The sequence below is a fragment of the Tachyglossus aculeatus genome, chromosome 20 (genome assembly GCF_015852505.1).
Source record: "Tachyglossus aculeatus isolate mTacAcu1 chromosome 20, mTacAcu1.pri, whole genome shotgun sequence".
Lineage (NCBI taxonomy): Eukaryota > Metazoa > Chordata > Mammalia > Monotremata > Tachyglossidae > Tachyglossus > Tachyglossus aculeatus.
The window spans coordinates 16,475,884-16,497,863 of record NC_052085.1 but is presented as its reverse complement, the minus strand read 5'-3'; the positions used below and the strand labels follow the sequence as shown (position 1 = coordinate 16,497,863).

The 21,980-nt window shown below is 45.5% G+C and overlaps 1 protein-coding gene across 5 annotated transcripts in view; it reads left to right on the top strand.

Annotated features, from left to right (window-relative positions):
- Positions 1–16,983, top strand: part of ENOX1 (ecto-NOX disulfide-thiol exchanger 1) — a 488,154-nt gene extending 471,171 nt beyond the window's left edge. For all 5 annotated transcript variants that reach the window (XM_038762016.1, XM_038762019.1, XM_038762018.1 and 2 more), the window contains 2 exons: positions 4,181–4,266; positions 15,759–16,983. In XM_038762016.1, the coding sequence (XP_038617944.1) occupies positions 4,181–4,266; positions 15,759–15,890 (218 nt within the window). In that variant the 3' untranslated portion in view covers positions 15,891–16,983. The remainder of the gene's footprint in view (positions 1–4,180; positions 4,267–15,758) is intronic.
- The last annotated feature ends 4,997 nt before the right edge of the window (positions 16,984–21,980 follow it).

The window sequence follows — 21,980 nt, the reverse complement described above, 5'->3', positions numbered from 1 at the left end:
CTGCCCTCATAGAAAATAACCATACAAAGTACAATATTGATACAAAATACAACATACGAAATAACAGTATTCATTCTGCATGAGGCTCACAGTCTAAGATGGAGGGAGATCAAGTATTGCCACTCCATTTTACGGATGAGGAAACTAAGGCACAGAGAAGTCAATTGATTTGCCCAAGGTCACACAGCACACAAGGGGTGGAATAGGAACCAGCATGAGAATCTGGGTCTTTTGACTCCCAGCCCTGTGTTCTATCCACTGAGTCAGACCGCTCCTACCCGCTGTATCCCTGATGTCGTGGGGTTAGGTGGGACTGTCCTGACATCTTAACCATTTAAGGTTTTTCGACGGCTCCTCCCAAATTCTGCCGTGAGCAGTGAGTTTGGAATGAGCATTCCCTCTATGGACTCCTCAGCCTGGAGAGTTGGATCAGGACTGCATTTTCTAACTGAAATTTCTGGAACCTGACCCATGTTTGCAAAAGGCCGAAAAGCTCGACATCATTTATTCAATTCCCTCAAGAATTGGATTAATTTGTGGAATTTTGGTGTTGGGATTCGGTTACCCAATCTTTCATTACACCCGCTACATCACCGCAGGGTTTAACAAAATGTAAAAATGAAAAAAAAAATCCTTCCTATAGTTTGGGAATGTCTGTTCCTCCTACAATCCAGTCCGCAGACTTTGCTTCTCTTACGCCAACCTTCTCCCCATCCCTCGATTTCGCCCATCTCCACCACCGCCAACCCGTGCTCTCCCATTCCCCTCTCTGAAATTTAATTAAATGTCTGTCTCCTCCTGTGGACCTGGATTTGGGAAGTCAGGGGTCTCATCCCAATCCTTCGAGTTAGAGGATCTGTCGTGTATATCTGAGGTGGACAGCTGACTGGATTGAATCATCATCATCACCATCAATCGTATTTATTGAGCGCTTACTGTGTGCAGAGCACTGTACTAAGTGCTTGGGAAGTACAAGTTGGCAACACAGAGACAGTCCCTACCCAACAGTGGGCTCACAGTCTAAAAGGGGGAGACAGAGAACAAAACCAAACATACTAATAAAATAAAATAAATAGAATAGATATGTACAAGTAAAATAAATAAATAAATAAATAGAGTAATAAATATGTACAAACATATATACATATATACAGGTGGTGTGGGGAAGGGAAGGAGGTAAGATGGGGGGATGGAGAGGGGGACGAGGGGGAGAGGAAGGAAGGGGCTCAGTCTAGAATCCCACTCCAACTGTTAGGTGTTCACACATGGTAAGTATGGACTGTGGGAAATTAATGGATGAATAATAATAATAATGATAATGGCATTTATTAAGCGCTTACTATGTGCCAAGCACTGTTCTAAGCATGAGGGAGGTTACAAGGTGATCAGGCTGTCCCACTGGGGGCTCACAGTCTTAATCCTCATTTTCCAGATGAAGTAACTGAGGCACAGAGAATAATAACAATAATGATGGTATTAAGCGCTTACTATGTGCAAAGCACTGTTCTAAGCACTTGGGGGGTAAAGGTGATCAGGCTGCCCCACATGGGGCTCACAGTCTTAATCCTCATTTTACAGATGAGGGAGCTGAGGCACAGAGAAGTTAGATGGCTTGCCCAAGGTCACACAGCTGACAAGTGGCAGAGCCGGGATTCAAACCCATGACCTCTAACTCCCAAACCCGTGCTCTTTCCGCTGAGCCGTGCTGCTTCCCCATTTTACAGATGAGGTAACTGAGGCCCAGAGAAGTGAAGTGACTTGCCCAAAGTCACACAGCTGACAAGTGGCGGAGTCAGGATTTGAACCCATGACCGTACTGAACTTAGGTGACAGAGACCAGGTGTCCAGACCCCAGAGTCACCAGTGTAACTGTCAGTCACATTTACATGTCATGTGGGAAGCAGTATGACCTGATGGAGAGATCCCAGAGGTGGGTGACAGAAGGACCTGAGTTCTAATTCTGGCTCCACCACTTGTCTGCTGGGTGACTTTGGACAAGTCACTTACCTGTATATATGCAGCGTGGTTCAACGGAAAGAGCCCGGGCTTTGGAGTCAAAGGTCCTGGGTTCGAATCCCAGCTCCACCACATGTCAGCTGTGTGACCTTGGGCAAGTCACTTAACTTCTCTGAGCCCCAGTTACCTCATCTGTCAAATGGGGATTTAGACTGTGAGCCCCACGTAGGACAACCTAATCACCTTGTATCCCCCCAGCGCTTAGAACAGTGCTTGGCACATAGTAAGTGCTTAACAAATGCTGACATTATTATTATTATTATTATTATTATTATTATTATATACCTGTATATATGTATATATGTTTGTACATATTTATTACTCTATTTATCTTACTTGTACATATCTATTCTATTTATTTTATTTTGTTAGTATGTTTTGTTTTGTTCTCTGTCTCTCCCTCTGTGAGCCCACTGTTGGGTAGGGACTGTCTCTGTATGTTGCCAACTTGTACTTCCCAAGCACTTAGTACAGTGCTCTGCACACAGTAAGCACTCAATAAATACGATTGACTGATTGACTTAACTTCTCTATACCTCAGTTACTCCATCTGTAAAATGGGGGTTATGACTGTGAGCCCCACGTGGGACAACCTGATTACCTTGTATCTACCCCAGTGCTTAGAACAGTGCTTGACTCCTAGGAAGCACTTAACAAATACCACAATTATTATTAATATTTTCTACCCCAGTGCTTAGCAACAAGTACCATGAAAATAAAATGTGATTCATAAAATATGATAGCCAAGTAGCCACTGTCTTGCAGGGTAGTGAGACTGTGTAGAAACCGAAGAACCCATAGAGATTCAGGGCTGATTCTTTTGGAGCATCAAAGACGGATTTCCATAAGTTTGCTGTTAATAATAATTTTCCAAGGGTTCTCTTCATTCTGATTTCTGACTCATTAAGAAATAGTATTTTTTTGGAGCACTTTGGTTCCTCTGTTTGGAAAGAACTAACAGACCTAGTATTAAAACAGGACACCTGAGAGGAGGGGGCAGTTAGCAATCCCTGAATGGAAATCAATCCAGGGATTCAGATCTCTTCTCCAGGGTCCCATCATCCCACTCAAGTCACTTCTTGTATTTCCATCTAATCTCAGGATCTCCCATACAATCCTCAAACCTGGGCCCTAGATTATTGGTATCTTTGATTCCTGGTGTTTGAAATGTAAGGTTTGAAATGTAAGGCCTTTGTAGTGAAAGCCATCCAGAGAGAGAATGAAAACTGTCCATTCAGACCCCGACTGCTTAATTTTCCAAGAAACGGGAAAGCATCTCTAGTGAACGACTGCTTATTGAAACCGAAAAGAGGTGGCAGAGGAGGGACTGAGAGAAGTGAGGAGGGAGGAAAGGAAGACTGGAGATTTTAAGAGGCTCCCTATAGATAGCGAGCAGATATACCAACTCTATTTTGTTGGTGTATTTAAGTATTTATTGGTGTATGAAGTATTTAACAAATACCACTAATGGGCTGATTGAATGATAGAAGGAGAGGAGAGGTGTGGTTATCATTTTTTCAACAAGGAAAACACCAGTATTCCGTTTTCTCTGTTTGTCTTTACTCTACTGACACTTGATTTTCACTAGAAAAAAACCCCTCCATATTTATAACCCAACTCCCACTAAACCATTTATTCCCAAGCCTTTTAAACCGATCTTGTAAATTACAGCGAAGAAACACAGAGCTGGCTCGCTTTAAACAAAAAAACAATGTGTCAGGAAGGATTTACGCTTCCTTCAGCAGCAGTTAGGCATGATACGGATTAAACACATTTCATTACTAGTGACTGGGTAATTATTAGGAAAATGTGAGGCACTGCGATTTCTGACATAACCTCCTAAACTATTTTCACAACGCAAGTCCCTTGAGCAGAAAAGCAATAATTTTTTCCTTCCGATGGCTACAATTTTATATTGGTGAATCAAGCATATAATTGGTAGCCGAAATGCTTCCAGAAGCTTTGTGTAGAACTACTTTTATTCATCTACGTATTAAAACCCTGGTTATTCACTTGCCAAATGCAGGCTTTCCGGGAGACGAGAGGTTCCGTCATCAGGTAAGCGTCATTGGGTCGGTGAGATGAGGATGGAGATGGTAGGACAATAATTCAATCAGGAAAACACCGGCAATTATTGTCTCTAATGCCTGTCTTTTTCCCGCAGGGATAATATCAACATTTCTTCACGTCCATCCTTTTGGAGCCAACATAGAATATCTGTGGTCATACATGCAGCAGCTGGACACCAGGGTAATTGCATTTGATCCAGTGGGCCTTCTGTTACAGATTTCCCGTGTAATAATAATAATAATAATAATATTGGCATTTATTAAGTGCTTACTGTGTGCCAAGCAGGTTGCTAAGCACTGGGCAGGTTACAAGGTGATCAGGTTGGCCCACGGGGGGCTCACAGTCTTCATCCCCATTTTACAGATGAGGTCACTGAGGCACAGAGAAGCTAAGTGACTTGCCCAAAGTCACCCAGCTGACAAGTGGCGGCGCCTGGATTTGAACCCATGACCTCTGACTCCGAAGCCCGGGCTCTTTCCACTGAGCCGCGCTGCTTCTCTACAAGTGACCTCTGTTTTAAATCCTCTTAGGAACATAATGGGAAGCGGAAAGTTTGTCTCGCTTTTACTCACCAGTTTGGGGTCGGCGGTTGTGTTTGGTTTTGTTTTTAATGGTACTTGTGATGTGTTTACTGTGTGTCAGGGAGATACAAAACGAGTAGCAGTGTGGCCTGATGGAAAGAGCTTGGGTCTGGGAATCAGAGGTCCTGGGTTCTAATCCCAGCCCTGTCAGATGCTTGCTGTGTGACCTTGGCGAAGTCACTTAACTTCTCTTTGCTTCAGTTCTTCTATTCTCCCTCCTACTAAGACTCTGAGCCCCATGTGGGACAGGGACCGTTTCCAACCTAATTAACTTGTGCTTAGAACAGTGTTTGACACACAATAAACTCATAACAAATACCATTAAAAAAAATATCAGGTTGGAAACAGCCTCTGTCATGGGGCTCACGGAGGGAGGATGATTTAATCCCCGTGTCACAGATGAGATAACTGAGAAGTGAAGTGACTTGCCCAAGGTCACACGGCAGACAAGTGGCAGAACTGGGATTAGAACCCAGGTCCTCTGACGCCCGGGTTTGTGTTCTTTCCACTAGGCTGCTTTCCAGCTACTGGTTTTTTGCTGGTTTCTGATTCTGGTTACTTTCGTTCTGGTGGCCAAGAAAGCTCTTCTGTAAAATTGCAAATTATTTTCAGAAGTTCAAGGGGAATTTAAAAACACGCGTGTTTAGCCCTGGAGTCAAAGAGCAAAGGGTGAAACCAGGATGATGTCAGTGCCCCGGGCTCCTCTGTCTCCTTGGATCAGATCCGTAGGTGACTTCAAGGGATATTTCTTCTAGCAGCCACACAATTTAGGTCAAACCTGGCGTTTCCTCGAGCAGTTCCGGGCCTGTGGAGAAGTCTTTTATCTCAACAGTCGGAAGGGCCAACTTTCTTAGATCTCCCTCGACTCTGTGAGACTTCAAAAAGAGACAGTCACTTTTAAGGACGGCTTTGTTCTGTTGACCAAATGTTCATGCAGGGGTGAAAAAGGAGGCGATGGGGCAGGGGAGGAGGAGTTGTGGAGGTAGTGAGGCCCTCCTGTGAGGGATGAGGCCCTTTGACCTCTCTCAGCTTGGGGAGGCCCCAGAAGGTGCTTAGTCCAGTGCTCTGCACACAGTAAGCGCTCAATAAATACGACTGAATGAGTGAATGAAAGGTGGAGAACTGAACCCTAGCGCTGGTGGCTGAGAGGGATAATAATAATAATAATGATAGCATTTATTAAGCGCTCACTATGTGCAAAGCACTGTTCTAAGCGCTGGGGAAGTTACAAGGTGATCAGGTTGTCCCACGGCGGGCTCACAGTCTTAATTCCCACTTTCCAGATGAGGTAACTGAAGCACAGAGAAGTGAAGTGACTCACCCAAAGTCACCCAGCTGACAATTGGCGGAGCCGGGGTTTGAACCCATGACCTCTGGCTCCAAAGCCCGGGCTCTTTCCACTGAGCCACGCTGATGGGGGAAGACTAGCAGTCAATCCGTGCCTTTTCCTTCTTTTCCAGCCCACGGACAGTCCCCACCGCCCTCTCCGCCTGTCCCGCCACAAAAACAGCAGGAATCATAACCCTAGTAGGACGAAGCGACTTCCACAATCTCCTTTTTTATAAGGAAGCAGCGTGGCATATTGGGTAGAGCCCGGGCCTGGGCGTCTGAAGGTCATGGGTTCTAATCCTGGATCCGTCACTTGTCTGCTGTGTGACCTAGGGCCAGACATTTCCCTTCTCTGGACCCCAGTTCCTTCATCTGTAAAATGGGGATTGAGACTGTGAGCCCCACATGGGACAGGGACTGTGTCCAACCTGATTTGCTTGTATCTACCGCAGTGCTCAGTACAGTGTCTGGCACATAGTGTCTGGTCATAGCACATGACCACACAGAGGTCATGGGTTCAAATCCCGGCTCCGCCACTTGTCGGCTGTGTGACTTTGGGCAAGTCACTTCTCTGGGCCTCAGTTCCGTCATCTGTAAAGTGGGGATTAAGACTGTGAGCCCCATGTGCTTCTCCAGTGACAAGGAGTCGAAGAGGGGGTTATAATAATAATAATAATAATGATGATGGTATTTGTTAAGCACTTACTATGTGCAAAGCACTGTTCTAAGCGCTGGGGTGGTTACAAGGTGATCAGGTTGTCGCACAGGGGGCTCACAATTTTAGTCCCCATTTTACAGATGAGGTCACTGAGGCCCAGAGTAGTGAAGTGACTTGCCCAAAGTCACACAGCTAACGTTGGTGGAGCTGGGATTTGAACCCATGACCTCTGACTCCAAAGCCCGGGCTCTTTCCACTGAGCCACGCTGCTTCCCTTCCAGCTGTATCCTCCTTCATAGCCCTGGGCACATCTGGAGGCGGGCATTAGAAAATAGCATTAAAACCAGTCTGTAAATGCATCTTCCTTGGCTGAAACAAACAACATTCAGCACAACCGAGGAAAATCAACCCCAGAAACTAAACATGCCGGTAGCAAACCCTCCGTGGGTTTGACTGAAAGCAGCAGTTAAAAAGCCAGTCGGTTGGGGATCCTATTTTTGCAATCAAGCCTTGGCTTCACCCTGGGAAAATTTAGCCACTATTTCTTGGTGGTTAAATTTTTCTGCAGTGGAGGCGGGTTCTTCCCTCTGTACCCGGGAGCGTAGGTAGATGAAAATGTAAAGGAATCCAGAGCTCAAATCCTAGGACAAGGAATGCTCCCGCTGCATGCACTGGGGGGATTTTAGGAAGCCACGAGGCGATGGTCAATCTGATAAGCGCTTACTGTGCTTGGGTACTGTACTAAACGCTTAAGACAGGAGTCAGCGGATAATGAACCAGGGTTAGTTGCCCAAGTGCCAGCCAGAGACCGGAGTTGACTTGGAGCTCTCCATGAAACTGAGCTTCCCATCGAGTTTAGATGGGATGGAAATAGGGGCCAACTTCCTTAGTGAACTTCCCTTCCCTGAGTGAAGGCTCACAAACGTGGACTTGACAATGAAACAACCTCTTGTCTCAAGCCTCCCAAACCTGCCCAGAGGCATTAAGCGTGTAATAACTCTGTGTTTCTGTAAAACAGAAACTCTGTACAATGAGCTAGAGGGCATCTTGCCTCCCCCCCATGAATGACATCAATGAGGAGGAAAGATTCGACAAAAATCAGGATAACATCTCAGCGGGGCTGATGTCTGACAATCAATCAATCAATCAATCGTATTTATTGAGCGCTTACTATGTGCAGAGTACTGTACTAAGCGCTTGGGAAGTACAAATTGACAACATATAGAGACAGTCCCTACCCAACAGTGGGCTCACAGTCTAAAAAGCCTATCGTCATGGGAGATTTCAATGCGCATTAGGCGGGGATGCTGAAACGTGGAGAAAAAGAAGTCACTGAACCGCAAGGAATCGCAAAACTAAAGAGAATGGGCTGCCACCTGTTTTGTGACTGTGCTAAACATCCGCTCTTAGCAGCCTATGCGGTGTTTTGCTTATCATATTAGAAAAAAGACGTATTGGATGTTCCCAAGATCTGAGTAGAGGCGTTCGAAAGCTTACCATCGTCAGAAGCATAACCAGGAGATGGCCATATCATTGCTCCTCTGCCGGGTTTCCTTCAGATTTTCACTAGTGGTAGTAGCGGTAGCAACAGGGATCATCATCATCATCATCAATCGTGTTTATTGAGCACTTACTGTGTGCAGAGCACTGTACTAAGCGCTTGGGAAGTACAAGTTGGCAACATGTAGAGACAGTCCCTACCCAAGGAGGAGTCATCGTCACGGCATTTATCGAGATCCCACAGTGGGTGTAATGCGCCATTCTAAGCATGTGGGAAATTGAAGAACAAAGCTCCCTATCCACAAGGAACTCGCCCTCTCATATTGGGTATAATTGAGTTTGTCATTAAAAAAGTGCATATTGCACGCTCTCTCTGCACTAAGTGAGTACGCAAGTGCTCAAGATGGCTGACGTGGAATTAATCAAGGAAGCCATCTTGGAGAAGGCGGGCTTTCAGACTGTGGATACGGGAAGGGCGATGATCGGGTTTGGGGGTGAAGGAAGTTCCAAGCCGGACTGTCAGCACAGGAGTGGAGGTGGGAGAGTTGAGAATAGTGATGATAATAATAATGATGGTATTTGGTAAGCGCTTGCTACGTGCCAGGCACTATGCTAAGCGCTGGGGTGGATACAAGCAAATCAGGTTGGACAGTCTAATCCCCATTTTCCAGATGAGGGAACTGAGGCCCAAAGTGACTGGCCCAAGGTCACACAGCAGACTACCAGGATTAGAACCCATGACCTCTGACTCCCGGGCAAACACTGTGGCCTAGTGGAAAGATGGAGGAACGCGGGCCCGGGAGTCAAGGGAGTGGGGTTCTAATCCCCGTTCTGCCATTTGCCTGCTGTGCGACTTTAAGTAAATTACTAAGCTTCTCTGTGCCTCGGTTTCCTTAACTATAATAATAATAATGATGACGGTATCCGTTCAGCGCTTACTATGTGCCAAGCACTGTTCAAAGCACTAGGGCAGATCCACGGGAATCAGGCTGTCCCATGTGGGGCTCACAGTCTTAATCCCCATTTGACAGATGAGGTAACTGAGGCACAGAGAAGTATGAATGACTGTGAGCCCCGTGTGGGACAACCTAATTTCCTTGTATCCCTCTCCAGTGCTTAGAACAGTGCTTGGCATGTAGTAAGCGCTTAACAAATACCCATCATTATTATTATTAACAGGGGGTGCTTCAAAACGGGTCGCTCACTAAAATCGGTAGTTGGGCAGTTGTGGATTCACTTTTTCAGTATTTATTGAGCGCTTACTATGTGCAAAGCACTGTTCTAAACGCCTGGGAGAGTACAATAGAACAACAGACAGACACAACTGTCTGCTCACACCTTTACAGTTACAGAGCTTACGGTCTCAGCAGTCCCGCGGCCCTAAGCTTCGTCAACCGATAATACCCCAGTTGGAGCGGTAAAGGACGCGGGCCTTGGATTTGGGAATTCGCTCCCTTTCTCGGTCTTGTCAAGAACCAGGGCTGTCAGTTCCCAGCGGAAGGATCATCTGATTCGGGCATTCTGTCGCCCGACTGATGCTGAGCGTTCAACCAAACGAGCTAGGAAAAGAAGTCGATTTATGTCTTTCTGTTGTCAATCCTTGCTTGTGCCTAGCGGCCCGGCCAAGGGGACACGTGCCATAAATCAAAAAATAAATAAAGCAGATCTTGTAAAATACTGGCCTCGCACAAACTCTACACACGCTCCGAAGCGACGCGGTCTGAGCTTCCGAGGCCCCTCGTTCTGTCCCCACTGTCGTTTAAATTATAACAGATAAACCTAACCGAGGGAAATGGGTTTAGGAGATTTTTCACTCGTTATCTGCCGCTTGTCTGCTGGGTGATGTCTGCTGCTCCCCCTTTTAGACTGTTCCCCCTTTTAGACTGTGAGCCCACTGTTGGGTAGGGACTGTCTCTATATGTTGCCAATTTGTACTTCCCAAGCGCTTAGTACAGTGCTCTGCACATAGTAAGCTCTCAATAAATACGATTGATGATGATGATGATGATGATGATCTTGGGCAGGTCGCTGAACTTCTCTGTGCTTCGGCCCCCTCTGTCTCCCCCTTCTAGACTGTGAGCCCACTGTTGGGTAGGGACCGTCTTTATGTGTTGCCAACTTGTACTTCCGAAGCGCTTAGTACAGTGCTCTGCACACAGTAAGCACTCAATAAATACGATTGAATGAATGAATGAATGAATAAGGATTCAGTACCTGTTCTCCCTCCTGCTTAGACGGTGAGCTCCATGGGAGACCTGATTTTATACAGTCGTATTTACTGAGCGCTTACCGTGTGCAGAGCACTGTACTAAGCGCTTGGGAAGTACAAGTCGGCAACATATAGAGACGGTCCCTATGCAACAACGGGCTCACAGTCCAAAATCGGGGAGACACCCAGCGCTTGTTGAAGTGATTGATCCATAGATATCTCTACTTAGATGTCCGCCTGTTACCTCAAACATAACATGTCCAAAACAGAGCTCCTTATCTTCCCCGCCGAACCCATCCCTGTAGACGGCCCGACCGGCCTTCCTGTCTCACAAGCAAGTAGAGAAGCAGCGTGGCTCAGTGGAAAGAGCCCAGGCTTGGGAGTCGGAGGTCATGGGTTCAAATCCTGGCTCCGCCACTTGTCAGCTGGGTGACTTTGGGCAAGTGACTTCACTTCTCTGGGCCTCAGTTACCTCATCTGGAAAATGGGGATGAAGGCTGTGAGCCCCCGTGGGGCAACTTGATCACCTTGTAACCTCACCAGCGCTTAGGACAGTGCTTTGCACACAGTAAGAGCTTAATAAATGCCATCATCATTATTATTATTATTATTACAAGCGGCACCTTGGCGTTATCCTTGACTCCTGTCACTCAGCCCACCTTCACAATGTCGCTAAAATCCGCCCTTTCCATTCATTCATTCATTCATTCATTCATTCCTATTTATTGAGCGCTTACTGTGTGCAGAGCACTGTACTAAGTGCTTGGGAAGTACAAGTTGGCAACATATAGATACTATATGTTGTATATATAGTATCTATATAACATAGATACTCTCCATCCATACTGCTACTATGTTAATACAATCACTCATCACTAGAGAAGCAGCGTGGCTCAGTGGAAGGAGCCTGGGCTTGGGAGTCCGAGGTCATGGGTTCGAATCCCGGCTCTGCCAGCTGTGTGACGTTGGGCAAGTCACTTAACTTCTCTGGGCCTCAGTTACCTCGTCTGTCAAATGGGGATTAAGACTGTGAGCCCCCCGTGGGACAACCCGATCACCTTGTAACCTCCCCAGCGCTTAGAACAGTGCTTTGCACATAGTAAGCACTTAACAAATACCAACATTATTATTATTATTATTATTATCATTATTATTATTATTATTATTACAACCCAGCCCACACATTTTGCCCCTCTAGCGATAACTGTACCTCTGTCTTGCCACTGACTCTTAGCCCAGGTCCTCTCTCTGGCCGGGAACTTCCTTCCTCCTCTAATCCGACAAACAACCACTCTCCTCCGCTTCAAAGCTGTATTGTACTTCTCAAGAGCTTAGTACAGTGCTCTGCACACAGTAAACGCTCGATAAATAGGATTGAATGAATGAAGGCCCATCTCCTCCAAGAGGCCTTCCCAGATTAAGCCCCACTTTTCCTCATCTCCCACTCCTTTCTGCGTCGCCCAGACTTGCTTCCCTTGATTCGATCACTCGTATTTATCGAGCGCTTACTGTGTGCAGAGCACTGTACTAAGCGCTTGGGAAGTACAAATCGGCAACATATAGAGACGGTCCCTACCCAACAACGGGCTCACAGTCTGTCACTCGTATTTATTGAGTGCTTAGTGGGTGCAGAGCACTGTACTAAGCACTTGGGAAGTACAAATCGGCAACATATAGAGACGGTCCCTACCCAACAACGGGCTCACAGTCTATCACTCGTATTTATTGAGTGCTTACTGTGTGCAGAGCACTGTACTAAGTGCTTGGGAAGTACAAATTGGCAACATATAGAGACGGTCCCTACCCAACAGTGGGCTCACAGTCTAGAGGGGAGGAGACAGACAAAAAAAATAAAACAAGTGGATAGGTGTCAATAACATCAGAATAAATAGAATTATAGCTATGTACCCATCATTCGTAAAATAAATATAGTAAATATACAGTAAATATGTAATGTATGTAAATACGTATCCCAGCTTCGCCAATTGTCAGCTGTGTGACTTTGGGCAAGTCACTTCACTTCTCTGTGCCTCAGTTCCCTCATCTGTAAAATGGGGATTAAGACTGTGAGCCCCCCCATGGGACAACCTGATCACCTTGGAACCTCCCCAGCGCTTAGAACAGTGCTTTGCACATGGTAAGTGCTTAATAAATGCCATCATAAATAAAGTAGAGGAATAAATATGTACAAATATAGACAAGTGCTGTTGGGAGGGGAAGGGGGTAGGGCAGAGGGAGGGAGTGGGGGTGATGAGGAGGGGAGGAGGAGGAGAGAAAAAAAGGGGTGGGCTCAGTCTGGGAAGGCCTCCTGGAGGAGGTGAGCTCTTAGTAGGGCTTTGAAGGGAGGAAGAGAGCTAGTTTGGCGGATGTGCGGAGGAAGGGAATTCCGGGCCAGGGGGATGATGTGGGCCGGGGGTCGACGGCGGGACGGGCGAGAACGAAGCACGGTGAGGAGATTAGCGGCAGAGGAGCGGAGGGTGCGGGCTGGGCTGGAGAAGGACAGAAGGGAGGGGAGGTAGGAGGGGGCGAGGGGATGGACAGCCTTGAAGCCCAGGGTGAGGAGTTTTTGCTTGATTAGAAAGTTGACAGGCAACCATGGGAGATTTTTGAGGATCTTCCCCCCCACCCAGCCCCATAGCACTTATGTACGTATCTGTAATTTTATGTATTTGTTTTGATGTCTATCTCCCCCCTTTCTGGACTGTAAACCTGGTGCGGGCAGGGAATATCACTGTTTATTGCTGTATTGTACTTTCCCCAGCGCTTAGTACAGTGCTCAGCGCACAGTCAACCCTCAGTAAATACAATTGAGTGAATGAATGAAATGAATGAGTGGACTAGTGGAGAGAACCGTGGGCCGGAGATTGGGGAACCTAATCCCAGCTCTACCACCGGCCTGCTGGGTGACCTTGGACAAGTCATTTAACTTCTCTATTTCTCAGTCTCCTCATCAGTTAAATGGGTATATGAAATACCTGTTCTCTCTCCCTTTTGGACTGTGGGCCCTAGGAGGGACAGTGTCAGTGTCTGACCTGTTTTCTCTGTTGTGTAGTGTTGGACACTGAAGAAATACCACAATTATCAGTGTGTCTTTAGTGATGACCTTGAGGGGAGTCCCCGAGCGGGCAGGCGTCAGAAGATCCCAGGTTGGACCCGTCCGTGCAGGGTGACCCCCCGGGGTGGGGGAGAGGGGCAGATAATAATAATAATAATAATAATAATAATAATAATAATAATAATAATGGCATTTATTAAGCACTTACTATGTACAAAGCACTGTTCTAAGCACTGGGGTAGATACAAGGTAATCAACTTGTCCCACGTGGGGCTCACAGACTTAATCCCCATTTTCCAGATGAGGTAACTGAGGCCCAGAGAAGTGAAGTGACTTGCCCAAAGTCCCACAGCTAAGTGGTGGAGCCGGGATTTGAACCCATGACCTCTGACTCCAAAGCCCGGGCTCTTTCCACTGAGCCATGCTGCTTCTCTGCCAGGAGATGCCAGGGCTTCTCCAGCCGGGACCTTTTAGGGACGCCTGCCCAAAAAACCTCCAAGCCGCCTGGCTTAGTGGCCAGAGCACGGACTAGGGGTCAGAGGATGTGGGTTCTAATCCCAGCTCTGCCGCATAATAATAATAATCACAGTGATGGTACTGTGCCTCAGTTCCCCCTTCTAGACTGTGAGCCCACCTTCTAGACTGTGAGCCCACTGTTGGGTAGGGACCGTCTCTATATGTTGCCAACTTGGACTTCCCAAGCGCTTAGTCCCGTGCTGTGCACACAGTAAGCGCTCAATAAATACGATTGAATGAATGAATCCCTCATATACGTTTGTACATATTTATTGCTCTATTTATTTTATTTGTACATATTTATTCTATTTATTTTATTTTGTTAATTTGTTAATATGTTTTGTTTTGTTCTCTGCCTCCCCCTTCTAGACTGTGAGCCCACTGTTGGGTAGGGACTGTCTCTATATGTTGCCAACTCGGACTTCCCAAGCGCTTAGTCCAGTGCTCTGCACACAGTAAGCGCTCAATAAATACGATTGAATGAATGAATGAATCCCTCATATATGTTTGTACATATTTATTACTCTATTTATTTTATTTATACATATTTATTCTACTTATTTTATTTTGTTAATTTGTTAATATGTTTTGTTTTGTTCTCTGTCTCCCCCTTCTAGACTGAGCCCACTGTTGGGTAGGGACCGTCTCTATATGTTGCCAACTTGTCCTTCCCAAGCGCTTAGTCCAGTGCTTTGCACACAGTAAGCGCTCAATAAATATGATTGAATGACTGAATGAATCCCTCATATACGTTTGTACGTATTTATTGCTCTATTTTATTTGTACATATTCTATTTATTTTATGTTGTTAATTTGTTAATATGTTTTGTTTTATTCTCTGTCTCCCCCTTCTAGACTGTGAACCCCTGTTGGGTAGGGACTGTCTCTATATGTTAACAACTCGGACTTCCCAAGTGCTTAGTCCAGTGCTCTGCACGCAGTAAGCGCTCAATAAATACGATTGAATGAATGAATAGACATGTTTTTGTCTGCAAGAAGCTTACAATGAAGGGGGAAGAAAAAACACACGACGCCTGTGGCCGCCATTTTTAGTACCATTGGTGATACGACCACCCAGCCGCGTCCACCCGCGTGCCCACCTCTATACCCACCCCTGGACACCTGGAAAGACTTGCCGCAACACGTATGCCAACGTACATGCATCCACACACACACACGCTTCACCCCGCCAAGTCACGTGATACACCAAACTCTCCAAGGCTACGCCAGCCCAGTCGTATTTATTGAGCGCTCACTGTGTGCAGAGCACTGTACTAAGCACTTGGGAAGTAGGAGCCCACGGGTCCCGTGACCCCCGTTCCTGTCCGCGGGCATCGGCAGTTTGCGCTGGGTGTTCACCGTGAGCTCTGGCTGTGAGCCCACTGCTGGGTAGGGACTGTCTCTATATGTTGCCAACTTGTACTTCCCAAGCGCTTAGTACAGTGCTCTGCACACAGTAAGCGCTCAATAAATACGATTGATGATGATGATGGCCCGCGGAAAGGGCTCTGCCGGGCCCTGCTTCCCTCCCTGGCCCCGGGAGACGGGGCACACCATCCCTTCGCACCGCAGGAGTAGCGATATCCTTGGAAATCCCAGGATTCATACCCACGCGTGCTCCCCAAGAAATTCCCAGTCTACTCCAGGCCACCTCACCTCAGGATTCAAACAGTTCCCGCCACTTAGAAAGCACTTAACAACTACCGTTTTGAAAAAAAACCCACAGTAGTGCCCCTTTAAGCGGCGTCTGTAGGCCGGAAAACATATCCTGCACCCAAATCTCTTGAATCTTTTCTGTCCGTGATCTTTTCCCTTCTCTCGCAGATATCCGCAAATGAAATTGAAATGCTTCTGATGAGGCTGCCACGCATGTTTAAGCAGGAATTCTCGGGGGTCGGCGCAACGCTGGAGAAAAGATGGAAGTTTTGTGCCTTTGAAGGAATTAAAACCACCTGACCGAACGGCTAAACCGGAAGAGAAGAAGCCTTCCCTAGGCGGTGGAGGGCCAGAAAATCTCAAAGCCGGGAGTGAGGACATGAAGCTACATTTGCCGAGCCATCAGAGCCTAATTTTAGTTCTACCTGTGGCATTCGCTTGTGCGGGGAGTGGAAATAGAAGCCGGCTCCAGTTCCTAAACGAAAAGAGCTTCAAACTATGGCCGATCTGTTTCCCGTGAAAACCGAACTGTGAAAGCGCGATTCAAAAATATGCTACATCCGAGAGCAGCTCACCAATCAAAGCGTAAAGAGAAAGATTGAGCAGCAATGGTTGCTAAGCTACAGAGACGTAGTGGCTGTACTGCGCAGTTGAAATCATTAAATGACATTTTCCAGAAAAATCTCTCTCTGTGTTTTAAGATACATGTAGTTTTACAGTGAAGAAAAGAAAATCATACCAAAAGAAAACTTGAATACGTGACAAAACAGTTAATTGTATTTTGTAAATTAAGTTCTATGCTATTCCAGGGATTTTTTGCCTTATTGAGAGAGGCCTAAAAGGTTGATTGAGCTCCTTGAGAATGCTTTATTGAGAATATTATTTTTCTAATGTAACGATTCTCCATCCTAAATTCTTTTAGCGTTGGCCGCACATCAACTTTCATAAACTGTAAATAACGAGAAAGCCAGTGATACTGTCTTGTACTTGGTATGTAATATTCAGGTTTATGCATCAAAGTAAGTATTCGGTTGCTTTATTGTTATAAAATTTTATAGCCAAATCTTAATTTTTTCAATAAATACAACTTCTACCATAAGGGTTTACTAGGCTATTCCTCCGATGTTTTCGAATTGCCACTTTTGGAAGAAAGACCTTCTTTCTCAGTCTCACCCGGGTTCTAGCCACACCGTTGAAATTTAGCAACTTTTCACAGTAGAGATGGTTCAGACGAGAGAAAATCACAATTTTTTAAGTGGCTAAAATGAAAGAACTACATTTTTTTTTCCAGTGGGAAGTCCAAGAGGGGAGATTATGCATTTGCTAGACAGAGCGGATATTTGTCTAAAAATAGAAGCAGTGTGGCTGAGTGGAAAGAGCCCGGGCTTGGGAGTCAGAGGTCATGGGTTCTAATCCCGGCTCTGCCACTTGTCAGCTGTGTGACCTTGGGCAAGTCACTTAATTTCTCTGTGCCTCGGTTCCCTCATCTGTAAAATGGGGATGAAGACTGTGAGCCCCACGTGGGACAACCTGATTACCTTGTATCTACCCCAGCACTTAGAACAGTGTTTGGCACATAGTAAGCGCTTAACAAATACCACCATTATCATTATTATTATTATTATTAAAATATCTAGACAAGGCAACCAAATTTATGGAAAGTTAATTTCATGTTCGATGTTCTGCCAGAGAGTTCCAGTGTAACCACTTAGTCACTCTTATTAACTCCCAGAAAAAGTGTTTGTGATCTGAATTGGATAAGGGATTAAATAATATGCATCCGGCCTGAATTTTTCTAAGGGAGAAATGGTTTTTTTTTAATGTGTTTTTTCGTTTTATCACTTGTGGAATGTGGTTTTAAATAATAAAAGAATTGAAATGATTGCCTCCAGGATGGCAATGGAGGGGAACAATTCAGTTATCATTCTCCAACCAGGAGATCTCCGAGGGAAAGAGAGGGGGAGTGAGAGAAAGAGAGAGTGAGAGAGAGCGTGATATGGCTTAGTGGAAAGAGCGCGGGCCTGGGAGCTGGAGAGCCTGGCTTCTAATCCCGGCTCTTCCGATCGCTTGCCGTGTGACTTTGGGCAGTCATTTAAATGATCTGTGCCTCAGTTTCCTCACTGGAGCAGCAGCAGGCGAGGAGTGCTTTGAAGTGCACCACAAACGTTTGCTTTCGTCATTTCAACTCTCCCACCTCGCTTTCACCCTCCTCCCCACCCTCCAGATATTCTTCAACCGTCTCTGTCTCCCTTCCCTCCGCCTTGAAGCCTATTCAGATCTTTCCTTCGCTCGCAGGAGCCTTCTCTGGATTCCTCCAGCTACGGTTACCACTCATCTCCCAGCCCCCAATCCTGCCCAAGTTCTTTTAATTGGGTGTATCGTCCCTGCAGCCTCCGTGTTCTCTCCACTGACTCTCTTCTTGAAGCCATCTGGCTTCAGCTGATCAGTTAAGAGTATTTTCAGAGTGTTTACCCTGTGCAGACTGTACTGAGAACTTGGTAGGGTAGAATCAATGAACAAGATTCCTGCCCTCGGGGTACTTGCAGGCAAGCTTACAGTCTTATAGTGAGCACTTATCCGGGTCTCCGGAGACCTCCTGAATGCAGTGGCCTTTACTTATTTCTACTCCTCCTTGACCTCTCTCTGGTCTTTGCCCCCCTTGACCAGTCCGGCCTTCTGGAAACATAATCCCATCTAGTTTTGCGGATACAGCTCTCCTCCCATCCCTCTGACGGCTTATTTTCTGTCTCTTTCACTATTCCCTCCGTTCCCTGTTCCCTGACTGTAGGGAATCTGTTTGGGGCTCCAACTATTTTCATTATACCCTCATTCATTCAGGGAGCTCACTTGCTCTATTGGCTCAGGTAACGGATGACTCTCAAATCAATCGCATTAACCCTGACCTCTCACCTGCCTTCCGGCCTTCCGTTTCCCCTGTTTGGCTATGCGACCACTTCATTAAACCTAACTAAAACTTAATTCCTCATCCCTCCTCCAAACTCTCCCATACTAATCCAAAAACACCACCATTCTCCGCTTCGGAATCATCCTAAATTCTTTTCTTCATTCATTCGATTGTATTTATTGAGCGCTTACTCTATGCAGAGCACTGTACTAAGCGCTTGGAAAGTACAATTCAGCAACCAAGAGAGACTATCCTTAACTCCCAGATTCTCGGTCTCAGCGTCCTGCAGGCTTTTCCGCCACAGTGCTGGCCTGAAAAGCCCCTTCTGCCCAATTCAAGTAGTCGCCACCCTCGTTCATCCATTCGATCGTATTTATTGAGCATTTACTGTGTGCAGAGCACTGTACTAAGTGCTTAGTTCAATTTAATCACTTCCTGTCTCACTGTCTCCCACCTCTTCTTTCTTCAGTCTAGACTTCACTCTGCTCCCTGGGTCAGTAATCTTTCTAGAGCATCCAATGTCATCTATTTCCCTCGATGTCGTGCGGAAACTCCTGCCCACTTTCTTCAAAGCTGTTCTCTCTCCCTCTTACATCCCTACTTTCTCCACCCAATCCTCTCCTGTCCGTGCTCCTCACCCCATCCGAGCTAACCTCTACACTCCCATTTCCAGCCACTTGCTCCAGGCATGGAATTTCCTCTCTCTACAAATCCCCTAGGGAATTTTCAAAGCCCCACTGAAAACTAAAGCCCTCCGATTAATGTTGACTATACCCAAGTTACGTCATTTTAACGGGCCATTCTAACTGTCACACTTATGTTCATATAGCCATCCCGAGCACTTCCATATAGAGTTGTTCGCGTATTCTATTTATTTGGTCCGTTCTTCGGTTCTACATGTTTTATTTCCCACGTTCCCCCGATGTGTAAATAAATTTGTGTCTCCCACTAGATTGTAAGCTCCTTGAGAGCAGGGATGGTGACTTTTGCTTCCAGTTTACTCTCCCAAGTCCTTACTACGGTACCCTGCGAACAATAAATACTGTTGTTGATGATGTGATGGTAATCTGGTGCAGTTGCTCTATCAGAAAGAAGCGTGGCTCTGGTGCGAGAGAGACTATGTGTGTAGGGGAGGATAGGAGGGTGAGATTGAATGAGAGGAGGTGAAGTTTGTGTGTGCTGCGTGGATTGTTGTTGTCCTGTGCTGTCGAGTCGTGTCCGACCCAGAGCGACGCCATGGGCGCATCTCTCCCAGGACACCCCGTCTTCATCTGCAATCGTTCTGGTAGTGTATCCCTAGTGTTTTCTTGGTCAAAATATGGAAGAGACTTACCACTACATCCTTCTGCGCCGTAAACCCGAGTCTCCACCCTCGACTCTCTGCCAGGCCGCCGGTGAGGTGAGTTTTGACTTGTAGCAGATTGCCTTCTACTCGCTAGCCACTGCCCAAGCTAGGAAAGGAATGGTTAGGCCTCTGTTTAACTCTCCCTCCCACAGTCGAGACTGTTAGAGGACTGGAAACTCCCCAGGTGCGATCCTGAGAGAAGGCTGCATGGATACCCTTTCTAAAAGATTTGAAACCCCAGTTATCATCTGTGGGTCACGGTTTTGCCAAATCTAAAAGAATATTATGATTTCCTCTTGAATATCATCTTATCAAGTGGTATTCATCGTGGTCGATTATTTCAGAGTGCAAGCTACTCCAAAAGAGTCAGACGTTTTATTGGGGCAAGGATCTGTCTTCTAGACACCTAATACAATGGCAAGGCCTAGGAGGAAAAGAACTGAATGGGCAAATCACTGTAAGCTGCTTTCCCATGTAGGAAACAGAGTACACACAATAGAGGAGAAATGGGAGAACTTTCTTGTAAAACCTCACTGCGTCTGTGGGGATACTAAAATAATCCAACACCTAAATACTGATGATCTGTATGAAAACAGCTTCACATCATCAGACAAATGCTCTCTGATTTCCTAAAAGTGTTCAAGCCAACACCTGTGATGAAGAGATATGTTATACCCAAACATCTGTGGTATCATTTAGTACACCTAAGTATTAATTACTAGGTATTACTCTCTTTTATCCTGGGATAAGTAATGGTATGACGTCAACCATGTGCGTTTTACAGACTATTTCTCAGACATTTCTGAGTTATTGTTTGAAATTGTATCTTTCTCTGTTCTCTCTCTTCCTCGGTTCCATCCTACATCTTTCCATTTGTTAGCTATGTGGACACACGACAACACAACAAGAGGAAACGTTTTTGTGTGCTCAGTGTACCAGAACTGTGGCCTTTTCAGCCAAGTTCACGTTTTCAGGTGAATTTCACCTGAATGACATCATCAGTGATGTCTTTTTCGAATGGTGATACATATAATAATACATGCATATATCTATTACAAATATATACACATGAATAGAGAGGTGTATATATATATATATATATATCTTTATATGTACATACATACATAAATAGGTGTATATATCATACATATAATCATAGGTGTATATGATATATATCATATATATTTTATATTATATGTGTGTGTATATAGTATATATGTGTATGTATATAATATATAGAAGATAATAAGAAGTAGCATGGCTCAGTGGAAAGAGCCTGGGCTTTGGAGTCCGAGGTCATGGGTTCAAATCCCAGCTCCGCCAATTGTCAGCTGTGTGACTTTGGGCAAGCTACTTCACTTCTCTGTGCTTCAGTTCCCTCATCTGTAAAATGGGGATTAAGACTGTGAGCTCCACATGGGACAACCTGATCACCTTGTAACCTCCCCAGCGCTTAGAACAGTGCTTTGCGCATAGTAAGTGCTTAATAAATGCCATTATCATTATTATCATCATATGTGTACATATGAATATATATATATATATACACCTATCTATATATGTATGTATACATACCTATCTATATATGTATGTATACATACCTATCTATATATGTATGTATACATACCTATCTATATACATGTGATTATGTGTAATCAATCAATCAATCATATTTATTGAGTGCTTACTGTGTGCAGACCACTGTACTAAGCGCTTGGGAAGCACACGTTGGCAACACATAGAGATGGTCCCTACCCAACAGTGGGCTCACAGTCTGGAAGGGGGAGACAGAGAACAAAACCAAACATATTAACAAAATAAAATAAGTAGAATAGATATGTACAAGTAAAATAAATAAATAGAGTAATAAATATGTACAAACATATATACATATATACAGGTGCTGTGGGGAAGGGAAGGAGGTAAGGCAGGGGGGATGGAGAGGGGGAGGAGGGGGAGAGGAAGGAAGGGGCTTAGTCTGGGAAGGCCTCCTGGAGGAGGTGAGCTCTCAGTAGGGCCTTGAAGGGAGGTGTAATATATGCACATGAATATATGTACACAAAAGTGTACACAGCACCAAGGAAGATAGCTAATCAGGGGCATCTATTGTGCAGGGAGTTCTCTAGCTCTACTGGACGCC